General features: G+C 43.4%; 1 protein-coding gene across 5 annotated transcripts in view; it reads left to right on the top strand.

The window, feature by feature from the left end:
* Positions 1-21,711, top strand: part of INF2 (inverted formin 2) — a 58,258-nt gene that overhangs the window by 11,283 nt on the left and 25,264 nt on the right. For all 5 annotated transcript variants that reach the window (XM_075282633.1, XM_075282635.1, XM_075282634.1 and 2 more), the window contains exons 2-4: positions 7,725-8,118; positions 10,330-10,445; positions 18,879-19,038. In XM_075282633.1, the coding sequence (XP_075138734.1) occupies positions 7,725-8,118; positions 10,330-10,445; positions 18,879-19,038 (670 nt within the window). The remainder of the gene's footprint in view (positions 1-7,724; positions 8,119-10,329; positions 10,446-18,878; positions 19,039-21,711) is intronic.

Below are 21,711 nucleotides of genomic sequence, written 5' to 3' on the forward strand. Positions count from 1 at the left end.
TGCCAAAGGGGAACTTCATCCCCCCCCAGTCACCAGGCCTGGGTACAGCTCCCATGTATACCCTCTTATAGCAACACCCTTATATTCAATAATAAAATGGTGATAAAACGTGACTAGAGCTGTAACAATACTGACACCTCCCGGTCATACAGGGCTCTTTAAATGGTGTTTCATATCATGACTTTGGTCAATGGCAGTGAACGTGCAGGACACCTGAGAACACAGGTTGTGGAATTTCCAAGCTGTGTCCATTTCCTTACCTCAATACAATAAGATCTGCTGTGGTGAGTATAGGAGACTTATACTTGAGAGATAGAGTATATTCTTAGGATTCAGTGTTCTATTCAAATTTCCTGTGCCGATCCTCATCTTCCTGGACATATACATTATACGCATCCATGACACACTAATAATTTCACCATAGATGATACATGTGCTGCAGAGCTCAGCACTCATTGCAGTGACTCTACCTGGAACATTAGGGTTAATTAAAGGGCTACAGCTGATTCCTCGCAGTCCAGCAGGTCTACTCAGGTCTAGACAAATCACTTGTAGGCCTCTGATCAGATGGTGCATTTGTTGGGTCCAGGCTATATGGCAAGGATTTTAAGCATGGCGAATATGTCACACTGCAATATTGTATGTTGTAAATGTAAAGCAATGTTTTCATGTGTTAATTTGCAATAAGACTCCACCGTTTCTGGATTTCTTACAGCTCTAAAATACAGACACATGAAATAGTATGAATGCATGCAATTCATATGTTCACATCTGCCACGATACTGCAATATAACCACAATGTGAAATATTCGCCATGTGCAAAATAACAGTGAATTCCAGTTCAAGTTGGTATTGGATCTTAGAGTATGTTCAGACACAGTCGTTCAAAACTGCACATGGTTTAACCACAAATTGGCATTGTTTGCAATATACCGGCACTAGTTACGACACCACAGCAACTTGCAATGAAAACACATGCTGTGTCTGAATATGTGTTCTATGGCTACTTTGTAATACTAGATAAGACATAAGTCTTTGACCTGTGGCTCTAGAGCTGCGGTGAAGTTATTGCTCCTAGCATGCCCTGAGGGTACAGTACATGTAATCCCTGCCACTCATAGAACAGACCTGCATGGGACCCCAAGTGCAGTCCTGCAGCTTCCATGCCATGTGTATGAGCAGTAGTGTAATGAAGAATGGCAAGGCCCCAGGGTGAACATTTGACATGCCCCCTCCCCCCCCCCTCCATCAGGTAAGTTAATAGGGCCTGTAAGTGTTGGTTAACACTAGCGCTTGTATTCCGTCCGCATGGAGACACCCCCCTGGACGGAATGCAATTGCAATTGCAAGCGATGTGCTTGTAAAGCACACGCACCCCATAGACTATAATGGGCTCCGTGTGCTTGCCGTGCACTGCCCACGCGAATGAATTGTGCGGGCAGTGCGCGGCAAGCACACAGAGCCCCTTATAGTCTATGGGCTCCATGTGCTTAACTGCACAGCGCTTGCATTAGAGTTGGTATTCCGTTCGGGGGGGTCTCCATGCGGACTCCTTGCGGATGGATTACAAGCGCTAGTGTGAACCAACCCTTACCTGCTGGAGGTAAAAAAACAATGCAGTAGTAGCAGCTGCCACTATGCCCCCTAGTGCCCTAGGCCCTTGGCAGCTGCTATTGCTGCTACCCCGGTAGTTACGCCCATGTGTATGAGCCCTTATGTCGCTCCATAACTCCAGTTTTCCTGCTCACACATTTTATTATGCAGCTCAATTGAAGAAATAAATACATTTCTTGGAAACCATAAACCTGAAGATTTTTATTGTTTGTTAGTATTGACTTGTGGCTGAGCTGGAATGAGTCCAGTCACCATGTTTTATCAACATGTTTATTGCAGCTACTTTCTTTTTATAAGCAATATTGCTATTTTACCAAAGGTGACTAAGTTGTACCTTAATACGGTATATTTCCTTTTCACGTACTAGTCAGCTTTGGAAACCCAGGCTATATTACGGTTAGTATTTCCTCTTGCAAACGATCGTAGTGGTTTCGTAAAAAGCAATTCGTAAAAAAACATGTCACTATGCCATCCACAAACATGGATCTGCAAAAAAACTGGTATGATCCCCTACATGCAGACAAAATTAGTAGGATGTGCTTCATAGTTTCAAAAATGTGCTGTGTGTCTCGGCCCATAAAAAAACATATGTCCGTACTTTAGCCGCAATCTAAAGTATAGTCGTGTGAAGACATCTATTCAGGACCAGGATGAGAAATAGGAAGAGCTAGTGACCACACAGTACAATATGGGGAGGGGCCCTTACTGGCATTTGCTACACAGTATTGATCCCCTGTTTGCCAGAGTGGAGATACCCCAAATTCCTCAATAGGCTTATGTCTCGAATTAGGAGTATCTTGTACCTTCTGTGGACCAAAATGTCAAATCTATGCCAGCTACGTGTCAATTATAATGAATCTGCAGAGCTGTGAGGGGCCACCACTAAACCCCACCACAACATGCCTACTTTTCAGAGAAGTGCTGCATGAGACATAAGTCAGCAAAGAGTTGCAATTTTTGGTGCAAAATTGAATGTGAACTCCAATTTGTGGCATAAATTCTATCATAAATCCACCCTGTTCTGTCTTCTAAATTCTTTGCACAACCAATTGGACACAATGTCCAAGCTCAAATATAGCTTTATATATATATATATATATATATATATATATATATATATAAACTGGACTGGGATACCCAACTGAAGATAAGCCAACTGTGAAGTTTCCCAGTCTGTGCTTTTGTTTGGGATAACTTATCCTGCTGTGCTGGTATTTAATGCACATGAAAGGACTTGTATGCAGATGCCCATTGTGAAGAATTAGAGTTTCCTTCCTCCTGGACTTCAAGACCAGAATAAAACTATTTCTTGATGACAGAATACTTGAATATCTATGTGCAGGGGCGGACTGAGGGTTCTTTGGCCCATCACATAAAATTACCCTGGGAGCCCACCCTGCAACAATCCTTAGGAGATAGACCATGGTACCCTTCAAATTTGGGTGTCTTCTGCTGAACCATTATTGTGCTAAAGCCTAGTACTTTGGTGGGCCGCTGTCTACCTGATATTGAACTTTTTTGTTATAATCACATGCCACTAGAAGCATTGGTTTACAACACATACGTTGCCCTTGCTTTCTTGTTAAAAACGAATAAACCAATGCCACACTCATTCTGAAGAGGACCTTGATTTCCTTTTATGTGTGTCCTCCCAAGACAGCAAAACCATAGAGACAGGGGTTAACTAGAATGGTATATGGTCTGTTTAATATTGTACAGTAAATGACAGTAGGAGATTGCTTTTAAGATGGTAGTGGTCTCTGTACCAACTGGATCCCTGTGGAGCTGAATAGGTTGCACAGAGGCAACCAATGTACTTGAATTTGGGGCAATGCAAAGGGGGCAAGCAAACCATCTGTCCTGGTAAGGGGAACATAACCATGAACTAGAGGTGACAATGTTAAATACTACTGTGAAAAGGGCCACCAAAATCATGGCCCCATATCTCTACTACTCAATCTTATCTTAGACAGATCCAGCTCTGAGATAACCTAGAAATGTCTACTCGTTTTTAAAGATCTCATCAGCTGTTGCCATAAATCTAGACCCCTTAAGGCAAAGGCCCCAATTTGCAGGAACTCTGCGTTTTTTGTGCCAAAGTCATGAATGAATTTAACCGAAGGGAAACGTCCAAGAGCTTCCTTTATATTTCTCATTTCTTTTCAAGCCACTCCTGACTGTGGCTCAATAAAAAACGCAGCAAAATCTGCAACAATAAAACTCTGCGTTTCCTTAGGCCTGTATCACTTCTGCGTTCGGTATTCCGTTTGGGGAGTCTGCTTGGTGACCCCGCAGACGGAATACTGAACGCATTGACCAGCGGTGAGCAATGAAAGCACATGGATCCCATAGACTATAATTTCCCAAACGGACTATAGTCACAAGCAGACTCCCCAAACGGAATAGCGAATGCAGATATGAACCAGGCCTTAGACTTAAGTGTGTACCATTGTGCGTTTCTTTTTCAAGGCTGGTGCCAAGTTTATTTCCAAGCATTTTCAGTCCTCTGCAAAATCTGCTGAATGACTAATCTCAAACAGATTTTTTTTTTTTTGCTGGAGTCTCAAGGAAATGCAATGACAAACCCCAATTTTGGCCATTCTCCTACTGTGCACTTACGTATAAATTCACATTGTGATCCATTTACTATTATTATACATCCCTCTTCTACAAGGAGAAAATAAAGTCTTTGTCACGTACTGACGCCGATTTCTCCTCAGCAAGAAAAGCAAATTAAAATGTACAATGAAAAATGTATTTGCTTGTCAAAGGAACACTCTATGTAATACTTCTATATACAATGGAGGAGACTAATCAAAATGAACCAGAATTTTAAATTTTCAAAAAAAAAAAAAAAAAGTAGCTTACATGCCTTATACCATTTTTATTAACTGTTTGGATACTTTGTTCACCTTTTCCAAAAAAGAGGGGGTGGAAAGGATAGGGCTTGCCAGATAAGAGGTGAGGTTGTGTGCCAAAAATTGTACCAACATTGTCTCAGGTCAACCAGGTGCGATGGTCTTCACACCAGATGGTAAGGAAATAGATGCAGCAATGGAAGAAATCTTCCAGGAAGGTTCTGGCACAAATCCCTTTAATTTTTTTGTTATCCAATTAGCCTTTTGTATTAAGGGTCGGTTCACATTTGCTTTTGTATTCTGTCCATAGAGAGTCCGCATGGAGACCCCACGGACGAAATACAAATGCAATTACAAGCGTTGTGCTGTCAAAGCACACGGACCCCATAGACTATAATGGGGTCTGTGTGCTTGCCGCGCACTGCCCGCACAAATCATTCGTGCAGGCCGTGTGCGGCAAGCACACGGACCCCATTATAGTCTATGGGGTGCGTGTGCTTTAACTGTACAGTGCTTGCAGTTGTGTTGGTATTCCATTTGGTGGGGGTCCTCATGAGGACTCCCCCGAATGGAATCCAAACACTAATGTGAACCAGGGGTTAGAGGTAGATATTCCTTTTTTGGGTATAAATTAATCCCAAATTTTATTAGCAGTAAATGATGCATTTCAGGGCTCACAGACCCCTTTCTCAAATAAACAATAGATATATAATGTCACTGTTTGTAATATATATATATATATATATATATATATATATATATATATATATATTATTATATATCTGTTTTGTTTATAGTCAATAGGGTCCGCAGGTCTCTGTGTGTATCGGTTGTTCTAGTGATCCACCTCTCCCTTTTCAGATCCCTCCAATGGACCCATACAATGGAGAGCTAGTGTGAACCTAGCATTAAAGGTGTCGTCCTGTTATGGGCACTTATCTCCTATCCACAGAACAGGGGATAAGTGTCTGATCACTGGGGGTTCGATTGCTAGGATCTCCAGTGAACAGAAATCCAGTATGACCAGAGATCCATTAACATCTATGAGGCTCCTGGGAATGTGATACACTCACAACATAATAGAAGTGGATGGAGTGCCGGTCACAAAAGCACACTCGTGCACCATACACATGGAGAGTTAGGGTGACTTTCACTGATCAGGTCTGCAGCAGACACTTATCCCTTGTCCTGTGGATAGGGGATATGTATCCATAATGAGACAACCCCTTGTTGTTTTCATCGATAGGTAAACTTTCATCATTCCGCAGCTAAAATGAACATGCTTTGAAAGCTTCGTCACTGCTCTTTTTTTCTGTAATGTGTGGGTAATATTGAAATAGTTTTTTCGCTGCAGCCAAAAATACTGTGTTTCCACAACGTGGGTCCCTGGGCTAAAGATGCACAAGATTTATCATCCAGCATGAGCCACTGTAATCAAGGCATTTTAATACTGTCTATTAGATTTGCATGCTATGCCCGATACAGGGGCTACAGGTTCAGTATACAACACGAGTGACATGACTTTCTCAGTAGTTATATCATTTGACCTGCATAAGTGGGGTCCTGTTCTTGAACCCAAAAAAAGTCAACACCTACATGGAGTTTGTATGTTTTCTCATACTTATTTGCGTTTTTTCTGGTTTTCTCAAAATTCACTAAGGTACAATTATTAACTTTCTATCAAATTGTCCCCAGTGTCACAGGAATTGAGCAATGACTACAGAATATATTTGCACTATATGAGCAATGAAAATTAGGGCAACTGTATCACTCCATGCCACAAAGATGTGTCAGGGTCTGGTGTTGCTAGGTGGGGTGGCATAGACACACAAGTCCAGTTTCTTTTAGTCCAAAACAATAGTAGAGTTTTATTTTCACTCAAAAAAGGTAGTGCAGCAACAAAGGAAACAATACAAAAATAAATACCTGCCCGGCTAGGCTCTAACTAAACATAGAATAGGTTACCTCACCTAGCATAACAGAAATCCAAAAGCCAGTAGAATCATTCAGGACACAGCTCCAAAAATATGACCTCTCTCTTTGGCTCTCCAGCCAAACTCTGCCAAAGTGTTGCTGCTGGAGCAACTTCTTAAGGCTCCCTTGACGAGGAGACTCTCTGCAGCTGAGTCGCTGCCGGATCATCCCCAAAGTGTGGACTGGAGGGGGGGTGGAATGACAGGTCCCACTACCAACCTACCTGTCATTCCTAAAAATCCAGCCCAATACTGAGCATTTACCAAAATGATTAGCAGACAAAAGTTGTCTGCTGAGAACAAACATTCCTGGAGTTTTCTCATCTCACCCACCTGAGTAGTCTGGGTGAGATGTACACCTCCTCCATTACCTGACCAGCCATCGGCTTACAGATGGTAGTGGTTCCTAGATTTTTACAGCAGACTATGGAGACCATGTGCTACCATATGGTGCCAATATACTTCACAATCTCTTTTACAAGCAATATCACCATAATAAGGAACTTGATGGTGCATACTATGGCTTATGCTATAGATGTATAGGTTACATGACACATTAAAGATCCAAAGAATCAGATATTGTAGAAAGCTGCAAGAAATTAATAAAAATACACCTAGGATATTACCTAAAAGACAAGATGGACCTATCCTTCACACCAAAATTTCCATACCAGAAGCTGATCTGAGTAATGTGCCACTCCATTTCCCCAATGTGTCCTCTGTCTCAAGAGATCACAACTCTTTCAGTGCCAACCATCCAACAAAGTGCAACATATGCATGGAGTTTGTATGGAAACCTAGTTATAGAAAACCAAGGCCATTTCTTGTACAAAAGGGTTTTCATATCTTTAGGACAGGTCATTGACTGATGATCGGTGGGGTCCAACACTCCGGACCCCTATGGGATCATCTGTTTGAAGGAGACTTGGCACTTTTTCGGCATCCCTTCCAGTTCATAGGTCCTGTGACATCATGTACATCGCTCATATGGCCTGTTTGGAGCTTAGTCCGACTCCAGTGAAAGTGCCTGAGCAGCTATACAATGTATGGCACTGTGCTTTTTTGTGAAGGGGCCACAGCATGCACAGAAACACTGCAGTCTCTTTGAACAGTTGATCACCAGCACTCCTGGGTGTCAGATGCCTGCCAATCCTAGGGATTGACCATCAATGAATAAACCCCTTTAATAGCTGGCACAAGCCATCACCAGAATCCATAGTTTTGACAGTCATCTATTTTTTTCTCAGACCCTTACATTGTTTGTTTTCTTTTTTTTCAGGAAAAGGTGCCAAAAATGTCACTAAGCAAAAAATGGGCCTCTCTGAAGGAGAAACTGTCACCTCAAGAATCAGACCAGAGTGAAGCCAACTTAGAGAATGCAGATCCTGAGCTATGCATCCGCCTCTTGCAAATCCCCTCAGTGGTGAACTATTCTGGCCTTAAGAAGAGACTTGAAAGCAGTGATGACAGCTGGATGGTGCAGTTCTTGGAGCTCAGTGGCTTGGACCTTCTACTGGAGGCATTGGACAGGTTATCAGGCCGAGGAGTGTCCAGGATTTCGGATGCGCTCCTCCAGCTCACTTGCATTAACTGTGTCCGAACATTGATGAATTCCCATAAGGGCATTGAGTACATTGTCAATAATGAAGGTTATGTCCGAAAACTATCTCAAGGTAAGGATGTCTATATGTAATATGTTCATGCTCTTCCTATTGAGGGCTATGGCATAATCAAGTACAATAGAATTTAGCCCTTAAAAGAATTCTGTGGATTTTGCGGGTAGCTTAGGGTCCCTGACAGCATACATAACAACACAGCAATAGTATAAATGCATTCTAGTCAATTCTTTTGGAGTCTCCTGAAAAGATGTGTGACTTCTTGGAGTCCCAGGAGAGTGGGAAGACCTTCCAGGGCCAGAGTAATACTCTCCCATCAGCCAGGCTCTGTCATCTCATATGTGAGATGTAAGGGGCATGGCCAGCCCAGAGACTTGCCTATGTCATAAATGTCAGCACACAAAAAGGGACAAGGCCTTGTGCAAAATAATAAAGCACAACTAATAAAGTTTAATAAAGATGCATGAAATATTCAGGTGTTAAAGGTAATGTCAGGTGTCCCAGGAAGAGATAGACTTGACTATGTAAAAAATAGGGATGTTCTAGTTATTTTCTATGGTCCCTGTATGCCCACTTGGAATTACATCATTATCTGTGTTATTATCATTGCAAACACAGGACATCACCTATGAAATCTAGCTGCAAATCCTCTCATAAGACATAGATCCTGTTGGCAAGTGATTGCCTCCAAAGGAGGGATTGTCTTCTGCTAGGGGTCTTATACTATATCAGTCCTTGGGATTACCAAAGGATCCATTGGTATTTTGGGGTACAGTCTAACCATTGGGGCAGTGGTGTAACTAGGAATGGCGGGGCCCCGTGGCAAACTTTTGACATGGTTCCCCCTCCAAGAGGGGTACATGGGCATGCAGGATGTTTGTGAATAAGAGGGTGATGTGGGGTGCAGGGTGTGTATAAGCAAGAGGGGAAATGGGGGTGCAAGCTGTGTGTGAGCAAGAGGGTGATAAGGAGTGGGGAACCCCTCATTCCACCACACTCTTGCTCACCCACAGTCTGCACCCCCATTCCCCCTTGTTTCTCACACACAGCCTGTGCCCCCAGGTCACCCTCTTTGCTCTCACACAGCCTACACCACCCATTCCCTCCTCTTGCTCACATAGGGCAGAATGGGGGGTGCAAAATATGAGTAGGAGGGGTACATAGGTGTGCAGGCTTTATGTAAAGGAAGGAATGGGAGTGCAGACTTTCTCACACAAAGCCTGCACACCCATGTACCCCTCTTTCTCACAGCCTATAACCCATTCCCCCCATTGTACACTGACCTGTACAATCCGGGTAGCTCTGCCCACAAAAGACACTGAGTCTATGTAGATTAAAGGACCTTTGATGACATCATGATGACATCATGTCTCAGGTCTTTCAATCTACTAGTATAGATGCCGGCACAGAGCCTGGGGACAGCGGGCAGGAGATAGAAGTTTCTCCTGCCCGCTGTCACTATGCAAGTGCCAGGAGGCAGCAGGGGCCCGGACAGCAGGCGGCCCCTGCTTGGGTGCAGTAGTAAAGGCAGCAATTGCTGACTTTACTACTGTTAAAAGATGGACTGTGGAGGAGGCAGCTCCTCTCCATCTTCAGGCAGCCCCCGGCGCTGTAGTAAATAGGGGCTGTTACGTGCCGGAGTTACTCCAGCAGGTAACGGCCTATTTTTTTAAAAAAATCAGCAGCGGTAGCAGCTGTCACCGGGCCCCCTAATGTCCCGAACCCTGTGGCAGCTGCCTGCACTGCTACCACTGTAGTTACGCCCCTGCATTGGGGCAACAAGTTATGCTTGTGACTGTATCCAAAGTAGAGGTATAACTTGAAGCTCCTGGCCCCTGAAGTAAAATATGTATTGGGACCCCCACCTACTATGTGCCATTTATCATACTGGATATGTGGCAGAGGGGTTATTGAGCACGCTGAAGCACCGTGATATCAGTGGGACTCTGACCTCTGCACCCCTATAGCTATTCCCTTTGTTAGAACATGGTCAGCCAGGAACCATTGCTCCCATCTAGAGATGAGCGAACACTGTTCGGATCAGCCGATCCGAACAGCACGCACCCATAGAAATGAATGGAAGCGCCTGTGACGCTGACTTTGCCGGTGGCCGGCGTCACAAGTGCTTGCATTCATTTCTGTGGGTGCGTGCTGTTCGGATCGGCTGATCCGAACAGTGTTCGCTCATCTCTACTCCCATCACTTTACTACAGATAAAGGTGCTGTGTTTTTCTGTTCTAATGAATACTTCCAACATCTTTTTTCCAGCTCTTGATACATCCAATGTAATGGTGAAAAAGCAAGTGTTTGAGCTGATCGCAGCCCTGTGTATCTACTCCCCGGAGGGCCATGCATTGGCTTTGGATGCCCTTGACCATTATAAGGTAAATTCATTCAATATATTATCAACCATTAGCTGGCTCTCTATTAACTGGACATCCTGTCTATCTCCTCCATGAATTATATATTAACAATTCATATAGATACAACTTTGCTTTTCTTTTCTGTCGGTAACTATGCCATGCATGTGTTACACAAATTACCCCTTTGATATACATAAAATGGATTTTCAATCACAACATTTCAGCCACATGTGAACATACACTTGCAGTTTTGTTTATCCACAGGCTCCTACTTCATGAATATAATATACCATAGGCAAGCAGAGGAACAGAGAATAATAAAATTTAAAGAAATTGTCAAACTTGATGAACCCCTTGTATAGGAGCCTGGGTCTTCGCAACAACTCTAAGTTCTGGCTAATAGAAGGGTTCTTGAGATAAGTGCCCCTTTCTAATAGTGCATATAGACAGGGGTTGTCTAAATGTGTCTACTGGAAAAGATGCCATTAGCAGTTATCACATTCAATAATCTGACATCTCTTTGAGCCCTCATATAGATAAAACAAAGTTTGAGTGTTTCTGCCAACAAACTATCAAATGTTTATATGGGCCTCCCATCTCTCCCTCAAAGACTGATGTCGCGGGAAAGAATAAAAAGACATGTTATCTTTCAATGCCCAATCCTCATGTTTACCCTGGAAATATGCCACAGCCAGAGATGTCTGGTAGCAGATTTCTCCTATCTTCCAATTGAGAACACATGCACACTCCAAATCCAGATTAAGAATGTTTCTGTATAGGACAATTTACAAAAGAAGCATAGTCACTTTTAGACTGCGATAACTCAGAAATTGCTGTATATCATGTGAAAATTTAATTCCAAAGCGTGTGCCTAGGGTGTGATTAATTTTTGGAGGACAGTTTTTTAAAGGGGTTGTATAAGAACAGAAAGCCCATAGCTCATTGCAACTCACAACATGCTCTTGAATGGACTGCCATACCACTTCCAAGATTGGCGCTGTTTCTAGATGAAAGCTGCCATAGTTTTCTAACCTCATACCCCATGAGTATCTGCAAATTTGTATAGGAAACTGCCTTTGTTCCTGAAAGACTTCCAACAAATACAATCGCTTTTAGTAGAGTGTCTAGCCAGTGCCCTAATGGCCCTTTCATACAACTGTGTTTGGGATGAGAAATATGTGTCATCCGCATTTCACTACCGCAGGTTACATGACTGGACTTCCCAGCATTATAGTGATTTATCTGAAATTCCAAAATACTGTAGATGTACTATACAGTACTCCTAGCATAACAGTCATGTCTGTAACCATTGGCACCCCTGAACTTTTTCCAGAAAATGAAGTATTCCAGACAATTATTGTGATTACACATGTTTATTTCCTTTGTGTGTATTGGAACAACACAAAAAAACAGAGAAAAAATATTAGACATTTTTTCTTAAAACTCCATAAATGGGCCGGGCAAAATTTTTGGCACAATTTCAAAATTGTGGGTAAATAACTTTATTTCAAGCATGTGATGCTTGTTCCAACTCACCTGTAGCAAGTAACAGGTGTGGGCAATATAAAAATCATACCTGAAACCAGATAGAAATGAGGCCTACAAAGAAAACAACATTGTATCAACAGTCAAAATTTGGTGGAGGTTCAAAGATGTTTTAGGGTTATTTTGCTGCCTTTGGCACTGGAAATCTTTACTGTGTGCAAGGCATCATGAAATCTAAAGATCACCAAAGCATTTTGGTTCTTAATTTAGGGCCAAGTGTCAGAAAGGTGGATTTGTGTCCTAGGTCATGGGTCTTCCAGCAGACAATGACCAAGGAGATTTTAAAATTGATGTTGGGAGAAGGCACCCTTCAAATATGAGAGACCTGGAGAAGTCTGCAAAAGAAGAGGGGTCCAAAAGTCCAGTTGAGAGGTGTAAGAAGATTGCTGAGGGTTATATGAAGCAATTCATTTCAGTTATTTTCTCCAAAGAGTATACAACCAAATATTAAGTTGCCAATAATTTTGTCTAGCCTATTTTTGGAGTTTTACATGAAATCATGTCATTTTTGGCTTTTGGCAGTTTTTTTGTGTTGTTCCAATATACAAAATATTTAATTGATGACTAATGATTGATGATTAATGACTGTATGTAAGTGCTATACAGTAGAGCCGCAGAGGGTCCCAGCATCATAAATAAGATGTGAGTTCTGTATGAGCTGCGGTAAGGAAATGCAGATGACCCACACAAAATATCTCTCGTAGGAGTCAAATTTGTGTGAAAGGGCCATAAGTCATGATCTATAACCTTATGTAGAGCAATGAGTGGGTATTTGTCAAAGCTTTAGTAGGGAATTCCCGATTAAGCAATTGCCTGGTATTTTTACATATCCACTACATTTGCCATTCTCGCCCTTCAGTATATAAGGTATTCACCCATGCGGTCTTAAATAGCGCATCAATCTACACCCTCTCAATGTACTTGTATGGTAATGTGTCACTGAATATTTATGGAATGTTTATTTCCATCTCGGCAAATTCTTCCTTTACAAGTTAATGGCTGAACACAAAGCAGCGTAGAGGAAACAGCAAAACATGAATAAATGAATTAGCCAAATATTATGTTACTGCATATTATGCTCTGTAAATTGGGACCTGGGATTTCTCAGCGCATCCTAATTAAATACAACATGTGTTTTTGATTCTTGCATTGATCCTAGCGTAATACGTTGTGAAACAACTGGGAGTCGTTGTATCCAGCAGACGAAAGCAGCTGCCAGCTGCTGAGCATTGTCTTCTGTAGCTCGGTCTGCAACAAAACTGCAGCTCTGTGGCCTTGGCTTTTACCAGTATCTTTTCGGCTTTGTTCAGAACAGATTAAGGCTTGGGTTCACACTTGCGCTGTGTGATCGTTCAGGGATTCTGTCCGCCATTGCACTTGAAAAACGTTCTGCACGTTTTTCAGGCGGAAACCCAACAGACCCCATTATAGTCTATGGAGTCTGTGGGTTTCCGTGGGTAACTACTTTTTAAGCCAATTGTGTTTCCGTTTTGTGGGTCCCCAAGTGGAGTGTAATGGGGGCTATACTGAGGTCCGCCAGGTTTCTGCCCCAATTTTTCAAGTGGAATGGGGATTGAATCCCCAAATGGGACGCAAGCGCAGGTCTGAATTCAGCCTTACCTATATAGTTAGTGTGGTTCATACACCACTCTTGCACTGAAATACATTGCAGTACAATGTGCCATATTGTATTGAGCATGTGTACATTTGCACAATAATTTGCACCAATTTCTATGCTGGTAAATCTGTTGTCCTGCGATACCCTGTGCCCCTTCCCAATAACACTCGCTCATATTTCCAACCACTTTTAAAGTTTTAAGAAATGTGAAGAGTTTTAAATGATAGCACAATATGCTATACATTGGCATACCTTTTCTTCTTGCTGTTTGGAATAACTGAATACAGTATATTCAGTAAAAAAAAACGTATCATGCAATATACCTTTTTTTTTTTTTTTTTTTTTTTTTTTTTTTTTTTTTTACAATGGGACTCTATGAGTGACGGAAGTTACTATATGCCAGTGCAGTTACCTACAGTACATTGGAGCTTTTCATGAAGGATATATGTTATATGTTATACTGTACCTCCAGCTCTAATGTGATGTGAACAGAGCTTCAGAAGGCCTTCACAACCAGCCGATCCCACACTCCCCATTAGGCTATTATTATTAATTTATTCATACATTTGTTTTTCTGGCATTTTTTTCCCCTATAATAAACTCAATAGAAAGATACAAAGCTTCCTGCTCTCTGTAAAAAAAAACAAAAAAAACATTGTAAACTTAGTTCACATCTGCTCACAGGTTTCCGCATAAAGAAGAGGTTACCTAAGGAAACTCGTGAACCCCATAGACTATAAAGGGTTTCACGTGATTTCCATTCAGTTTCTGCTCGAAAAGGGCATAAAATACAGAGAGGGGAACGGGCGCAGATGTGAACCGAGCCTTAAATATAAAAAAGCTGAAGGAAAAAAATGGCTTGTATATAAGGCTATTCAAAATTTCTAGAGATGAGCGAACAGCGTTCGATCGAATATAACTTTAAACAAATATCAGGCTGTTTGAGATATTCGATTGTAATCGAATACCACGCAGCAAACGCAGTAAAAATTTGTTTCCCCTCCCACCTTCCCTGGTGCTTTTTTTGCACCAACAATTGTGCAGGGGAGGTGGGACAGGAACTACGACAACGTAGGCATTGAAAAAAATAGGAAAAAGCCATTGGCTGCCGAAATCAGGTGACCTCGGATTCATAAGAATAGTGGCCACCATGTTCGTCTCATTTGGCTTGGAGAGATAGGGACAGAGATCTGCTGAGGGCTAGAGAGGGATTAGCTTCTGCTAGGCAGGAAAACATTCTGAAACAACAGCTCTTTTCAGAGCTACGCTGCAGGAACAGTGTACACATACACTGAACCTGCCAATCATGCAGCAGGGTAGCAGCAAGGGACGGGGATGAGGACATGAACAAGGAAATCCAGCTGGGCACTTCTAGTCCACAGTCCTGGTACTGGAGAGGGGCTGCCAGCAGTGCCCCTTGTCAGTAGCACAAGGGGGCGAGGACGTGGATGTGGAAATCCAGCTGGGCAACCAGTCCACAGTCCAGATACTGGAGAGGTACTGCCAGCAGTGCCCCTCATCAGTAGCACAAGGGGGCGAGGACGTGGACGTGGAAATACAGCTGGGCATCCAGTCCACAGTCCAGGTACTGGAGAGAGGCTGCCAGCAGTGCCCCTCATTAGTAGCACAAGGGGGCGAGGACGTGGACATGGAAATCCAGCTGGGCATAAAGTTAACAGTACAAAGACTCCAATTATATACTTGAGAGAGGCAGCCAGCAGTGCCATAACATCAAGCAGGGTGCAGAGTGTAGTGCTGCCAGCACACAATTTACTCATCCTCCTCCTCCTCCAACACCACCTTCACCATAAATTAATACTTTAAAAACCCCATTAATGGGGTTTTGCATAAACTCAAAGGGCCTAAAACTCTGCTGCTACAAGGCTCAACTCAATTTAAGGGCCTAAAACTACTGCTACAAGGCTCAACTCAATTTAAGGGCCTAAAACTCTGCTGCTACAAGGCTCAACTCAATTTAAGGGCCTAAAACTCTGCTGCTAATAGGCTCAACTCACTCCAAGGGCCAAAAACACTGCTGGTACAAGGCTCAACTCACCCCAAGGGCCAAAAACACTGCCGGTGCAAGGCTCAACTCACCCCAAGGGCCATAAACACTGCTGGTGCAAGGCTCAACTCCCCCCAAGGGCCAAAAACACTGCTGGTGCAAGGCTCAACTCACCCCAAGGGCCAAAAACACTGCTGGTGCAAGGCTCTACTCACTCCAAGGGCCAAAAACACTGCTGGTGCAAGGCTCAACTCACCCCAAGAGCCAAAAACACTGCTGGTGCAAGGCTCAACTCACCCCAAGGGCCATAATCACTGCTGGTGCAAGGCTCAACTCACCCCAAGAGCCAAAAACACTGCTGGTGCAAGGCTCAACTCACCCCAAGGGCCAAAAACACTGCTGGTGCAAGGCTCAACTCACCCCAAGGGCCAAAAACACTGCTGGTGCAAGGCTCAACTCACCCCAAGAGCCAAAAACACTGCTGGTGCAAGGCTCAACTCACCCCAAGGGCCAAATACACTGCTGGTGCAAGGCTCAACTCATGTCAAGGTAAAGTTGAGAGGCCTCCATAAATATAAGACAGTCACTCAGCCCCACTGAAAATGAAGCCTGGTTCACATCTGCGTCGGTAATCCGTCCGGGGAAGTCCGCATGGGGACCCCCAAACGGACTATTGAAAGCATTGGCAAGTGGTGTACAGTGAAAGCACACGGACCCCATAGACTATAATGGGGTCCATGTGCTTCCGCATGGTCTCCTCACGAGTCATACGGACAGGAATGTAGATCGTGAACTATTTTTCTGTCCGCATGTTCCATGCGGAGACTGTGTAGAAAACACACGGACCCCATTTTTGTCTATAGGGTCCATGTGCTTTTACTGCACACCGCTTGCCAATGCGTCCGCTAGTCTGTTCGGAGGAGAGGGGTCCCCATGCGGACTCCCCTGAACAGATTACTGACGCAGATGTGAACCAGGCCTGAACAGTTTGGCCAATATCAAAAGTGTATGAGAACTTTCATATTTTCAGTTGGCAGAGACTGAGCTGCAATACCAGACACAACCAGTGGGGCAGGAGTGCAGCTGTTTCTCAAGGAAGGCAGCCATATTCTTCAGTCTCTTACAAACCATTTAATAAGATGATCAGGAAGGATGTTTGAAGGGCCTGAGGGAAGCCACTAAATGCCTCCGTTTCTTGCAGTTGACTGTATCTAGCATCTTAGAATTCCTTATATAATTAAGCAGCTTCTTACATTAATAGCGCTGGTCTGGTCATTTGTATGTGCTTATGATACCGCAGTCACAACGTGCCGTTTGTGAACTTCTAATCCCTAGACGCTCAGCTCTGCTAAGTGACAGTTTCGCGTTCATACATTACAAGGGGTTTGTAATTAGTCGGGATAAAAGATTTGCAATTTTCAATTAATTGGGAAATGCCACTCCGCTACTGAAGGAAATCGGGGTTTTATTTTTACCGATAATTTATTTGACATTTAACAAGTACAAAGTATTTGTGATGACAGTAAAAAGAAAAAATCCCTGCTGGCTTTTATGGGTAGAAATAAAACTAATGAGTTTAAGTTATAAAGTAACTGATAATGATGGTTCTATGAATAATAATTAGGTATCAACCCAAATAGAGAAGGGTGACAGGCGACACTGTGGCATATATATCATTAGATCTTACAGGCTCATTAGCAGCAAAGATCAGTCCATACCAATCTATCACAAGACCGGAGCCAGGCCTGATGGGACATGCAGGGTACCATGAAGCCACAGCATGGCCCTACATTCTATAGGATGGCATGTAATCCCCCCATAGGTAATAGAGCTTCTCAAACCTCATACTTCTCTTGCCTGCCCGTTATAAAAAGTTTAATGCTACCACTACTTGCGGGCACGGTTTACGTTAGGTTCATACCTGTGCTGGGGTCTCCATTCTTCGCTTGGGGGACCTGAAAAATGTTTGCAGGACTTTTCTCTCCATATTTGTCCAAGCTCAATGGGGGCCAAATTTTTGAATGGAAACTGGGTCCAGGTGTGAATCCCAGCCTTAGATCATACGAGTCCTGATATCCAAAGACCTGGGAAAGGGGCTCACTTTTGCCATAGTCCGCTTTCTCCTAATTGTATGATGTTGGCCATACTGCTGATATTGAGGCATCAGCCAATACCATGAGGTATAGTAAATTTGCTTTCATTTGCCATCACTAGGATCAGCAAGTCATTCCCCTGTCCTGTGGATAGGAGGTAACTTGTTGCAAAAGAGTATCCTGCCTCCTTATTGAGGAGCGCCAATGTGAGGGAATAAACTGAAGTGACTCAGTCCCTTTCTCCCCATGATTGATGTGGGCCCCAGAGGTTGGACTCATCCAGTATTAGTGCTATGCCATACCATTATTAGGTGAGAGAACCCCTTTAACTTTTCCTGTAGGCCTTCCTTATTGATCCTTTAGATCTCTATATCTATATATGAAGACCCTACTGTATCCTACTATATTGACTTTTGAGAACCACTGATTTTTGACATTAAGATACATTTGGTATAGTTGTCGCAGCTATAGGGATGCAGAGGTAGCAGTCACTACTGTACGCTGGACTTCAAGGGGCCACCTTCATGCCCCGCCACATAAAATACACCACTGTTCTAAATGATACAAAGTAGGTAGAGACCCCATTACAGATTTTGCATTGGGGCCCAGAAGCTTCATGTTACATCTTTGGCTGGATTCTTCTTTCGATATACATGTTCTAAAAATCCGTAGATTTGGGACAAGTACCACTATTAAAGGTCATGACAAGATCAAAGTTTTCCCATAGATGTTTAGGGTCCATTCACTCTGAGATGGTGAGGAATTTGGTGTGGAATTTCAGCGCTGAAGAAAAAGATTCCCATTGACTTCACTGGGTTCCTTTTTCTGCTAGCATGTAAGGAACATTATCCGTGGCTAGCAGAAAAAAGAACCCATTGAAGTCAATGGGAGGCCTTTTTTTCAGTGCTGAAATTCCACACCAAATTCCTCACCATTTTCCTCCGTGTGAATGGATCCTTATACTTGTAATTGTTCCTTTTGCATGTTCATGCATCAAGCATTCATTCAATTCATTCTAATATGTCTATATCTCAATTTTTTTCATGCAATTATTACAGATGTTCCAAATAATACAAAATATCCTTTTTCATATTGTTCTCCTTTAAAATATCTTAACCACAATAAGAACACTGTAATGGACTTAGTGTAACATTATCATGGCGTTCCACTGAAGGTTTTTCTTCCCTTCGCAGACCGTGAAGAATCAGCAGTATCGATTTAGTGTCATAATGAACGAGCTCTCAGCCACGGATAATGTTCCTTACATGGTCACGCTGCTCAGCGTCATCAATGCCATCATATTCGGAACGGAGGAGCTGAGGCTGCGTGTACAGCTGAGAAACGAGTTCATAGGTAATATTTCTACATAGGAGTTCTGCACGTTCATCCTGTATTATCTTATCCATGGAGACTGTATCTTGAATTAAAGAGCTGTATCAGATGAGAAAGACATAGGCCCGGTTCACATCTGCACATGGTTTCTGTTCGGGAAGTCCGCTCGGGGACCCCCTGAATAGAAACCTAATTCATGTAAAAAAGCGGTTACCTTAGGAAACTTGCAGACCACAATGAGTATAATGGCTTCCGTGTGGTTCCCGCATGAAAATTGCAGCGAGAAAAGTGCTTTTCTCTCCATGTTTTTCAAGTGGAGAGGGAAACGGAATGACCCGAATGCAGATGTGAACCGGGCCTAACAGTTTTTTTTCCTAAAACAGCTCAATTCTTCTTTATGGTTTGTGCCTTGTATATTGTTTTATAACTTTCCATTATAAAATTTTTCACCATTTTAACAAAGTCTGTTTATTGTCAGCGATTAGGATCAAACTTGTATACCGCCATAAACTGAAATCTTGAGGTTATGTTTTTTTTTTACCATCGTGGCAGAAAACCACGTAAACAACATACAAGGTTTTAGCATGCATTACCACAATTTTGCAATGCTGTTTTTGGATGCGAAGTTTTGGAATATGCACAGTAGAAATGCAGCGATTTCCAATACCTTCGCGATTGTGAGAATCACAGCATGTCAATTATACCTACAGAAACGCTGGTGGTTTCCCTATAGGTATAATTAAAGATGATGGGAAATTCTGCATTTCCGCCGCACTTATTCGCAGTGATCCGCTACGTGGGGTTTTTTTTACAGCTGCATCCATGTATGTACACCCAAAGGGCTAGTTCACACGGGCACAAAGGGGGTGGATTATGGCGCATAATCCAAGTCATAATCCGCCCCCTCACATTGGTGGTCTATGTAGAGCTGCCCTTTCTTCAGGCTGCTTCCGCGGCTCGCTGAGCTGCGGTAGCCGCCTGGCGGCAGCAGCCTCTGCTGTCTGCTCATTCATTTGATCCTGCTCCAGAGGGGGAAGCCGTGACTGTCGGCCAAAATCCGCCCCACCGCTCCCGTGTGAACTTAGCCAAAGGGTCCATTCACACAGAGTTTTTCGGTGAGGATTTTTATGCGGAAAAAATCAGCTTCAGGAATTAGGAAATGTTTTTTTCCTCCAGCAGTGTATGGATCTTGAAAAAACTACTAGCAGTTTTTTCACACGGTTTTTGCCAATACCACATGGATTTTCCACCTCCCATTGACTGCGTTGGTTTCTGCAGGCGGAATCCGCCTGAGGCCGGGGCCCCACGAGACATAAATGCCGCAATTTGCCCGCAGTGGAGACGCTGCGGGAAAAAATCATGGCGTTGTACAGTGCAGGCAATGTGGAATCTCATCCCCACTTTGCGGCTTTGCAAATCGCAGCATGTCAATTATATCTACGGAAACACCGGTGGCTTTCCCGTAGATATAATGTTAAGAGAAAGTCCGCAGAGGAAAACTCTGTGAACTTTCTCTTAAAAGCGCTGCGTGAAAGAACCGCAAATACGTTCACGCAGCGGTTCTTTCCACAGCGCTCTAGCGCTGCGATTACATCCCGTGGGGCCTTACCCTGAAGGAACCTGTAGAACTCTATGGGGAGGCGTTTGTTCCACGTGGATTCTTACACGAATTCAGCGCCAAAATCCTCACCAAAAAACTCTAAGTGAATGAACCCTTAAAGGGTGCATTCACACTACGGAACGCCAGCGTGTATCACAGCCGTACACACCGGCGTTACAGCAGGGCTGCCGGACACTTCCCATTCATTTCTATGGGAGTCGGCATGCGAGCGCTCCCCATAGAAATGAATGGAAAAAAGCAGTCCATTCATTTCTATGAGGAGCGCTCGCATGCCGGCTCCCATAGAAATGAATGGGAAGTGTCCGGCAGCCCTGCTGTAACGCCGGCGTGTACGGCTGTGATACATGCTGGCGTTCCGTAGTGTGAATGCACCCTTAGGGTGCGTTCACACGGAGTAACGTGCCGCGTGATGTGGCACGTATACGGCGTGTGAGAGTTTGCGCGCCGTAAAAGCTCCCATTGATTTCAATGGGATTTTGGATCGTATACGCCGCGTTATTTTGCAGCCGTGATTTTGCGGCTCACACGCCGTATACGTGCCACATCACGCAGCACGTTACATTGTGTGAAGGCAGCCTTATGGAGCGTTCACACTACCGTCTGTGTCCGACAGGTAGTGTCCGCTCAAAATCTAGCACGGACATTAGGAGCGGACACTAGCTGTGTCCGTGACACCTGTCATTTATTTAAATGGGCATTGGGTGCGTTCTTTTGCACTCCGTGCCCTTCCTTCACTGTCCGCAAGTAAAGATGTCCGACTTTTCAAGCGGACAATGCACCCTTAGACTGAATTCTCACAGAGTTTTTTTTGGTCAGTGATCCGCCTCAAAATCAGCCTCCAAAAAAAGCCTCCCAATATGAGACGGGTTATAAAAAATTTTAAAAATTCCAATATATCTTAGCCTCAGCAATGAAAAAGTTACAGCCATGGCTAAACATCCCCTCCTCCCAACAACTATATGTGAATTAGACCTAAATATATTAGGTTTCCAGCAAACCTTCCTCGGTTCATCAGTTCATTTAAAAGCAAAATAGCTCCCCCTAGTGGCGAACTAGTGTTTAACACTAAAATG

The sequence above is a fragment of the Leptodactylus fuscus genome, chromosome 7 (genome assembly GCF_031893055.1).
Source record: "Leptodactylus fuscus isolate aLepFus1 chromosome 7, aLepFus1.hap2, whole genome shotgun sequence".
Classification (NCBI taxonomy): domain Eukaryota; kingdom Metazoa; phylum Chordata; class Amphibia; order Anura; family Leptodactylidae; genus Leptodactylus; species Leptodactylus fuscus.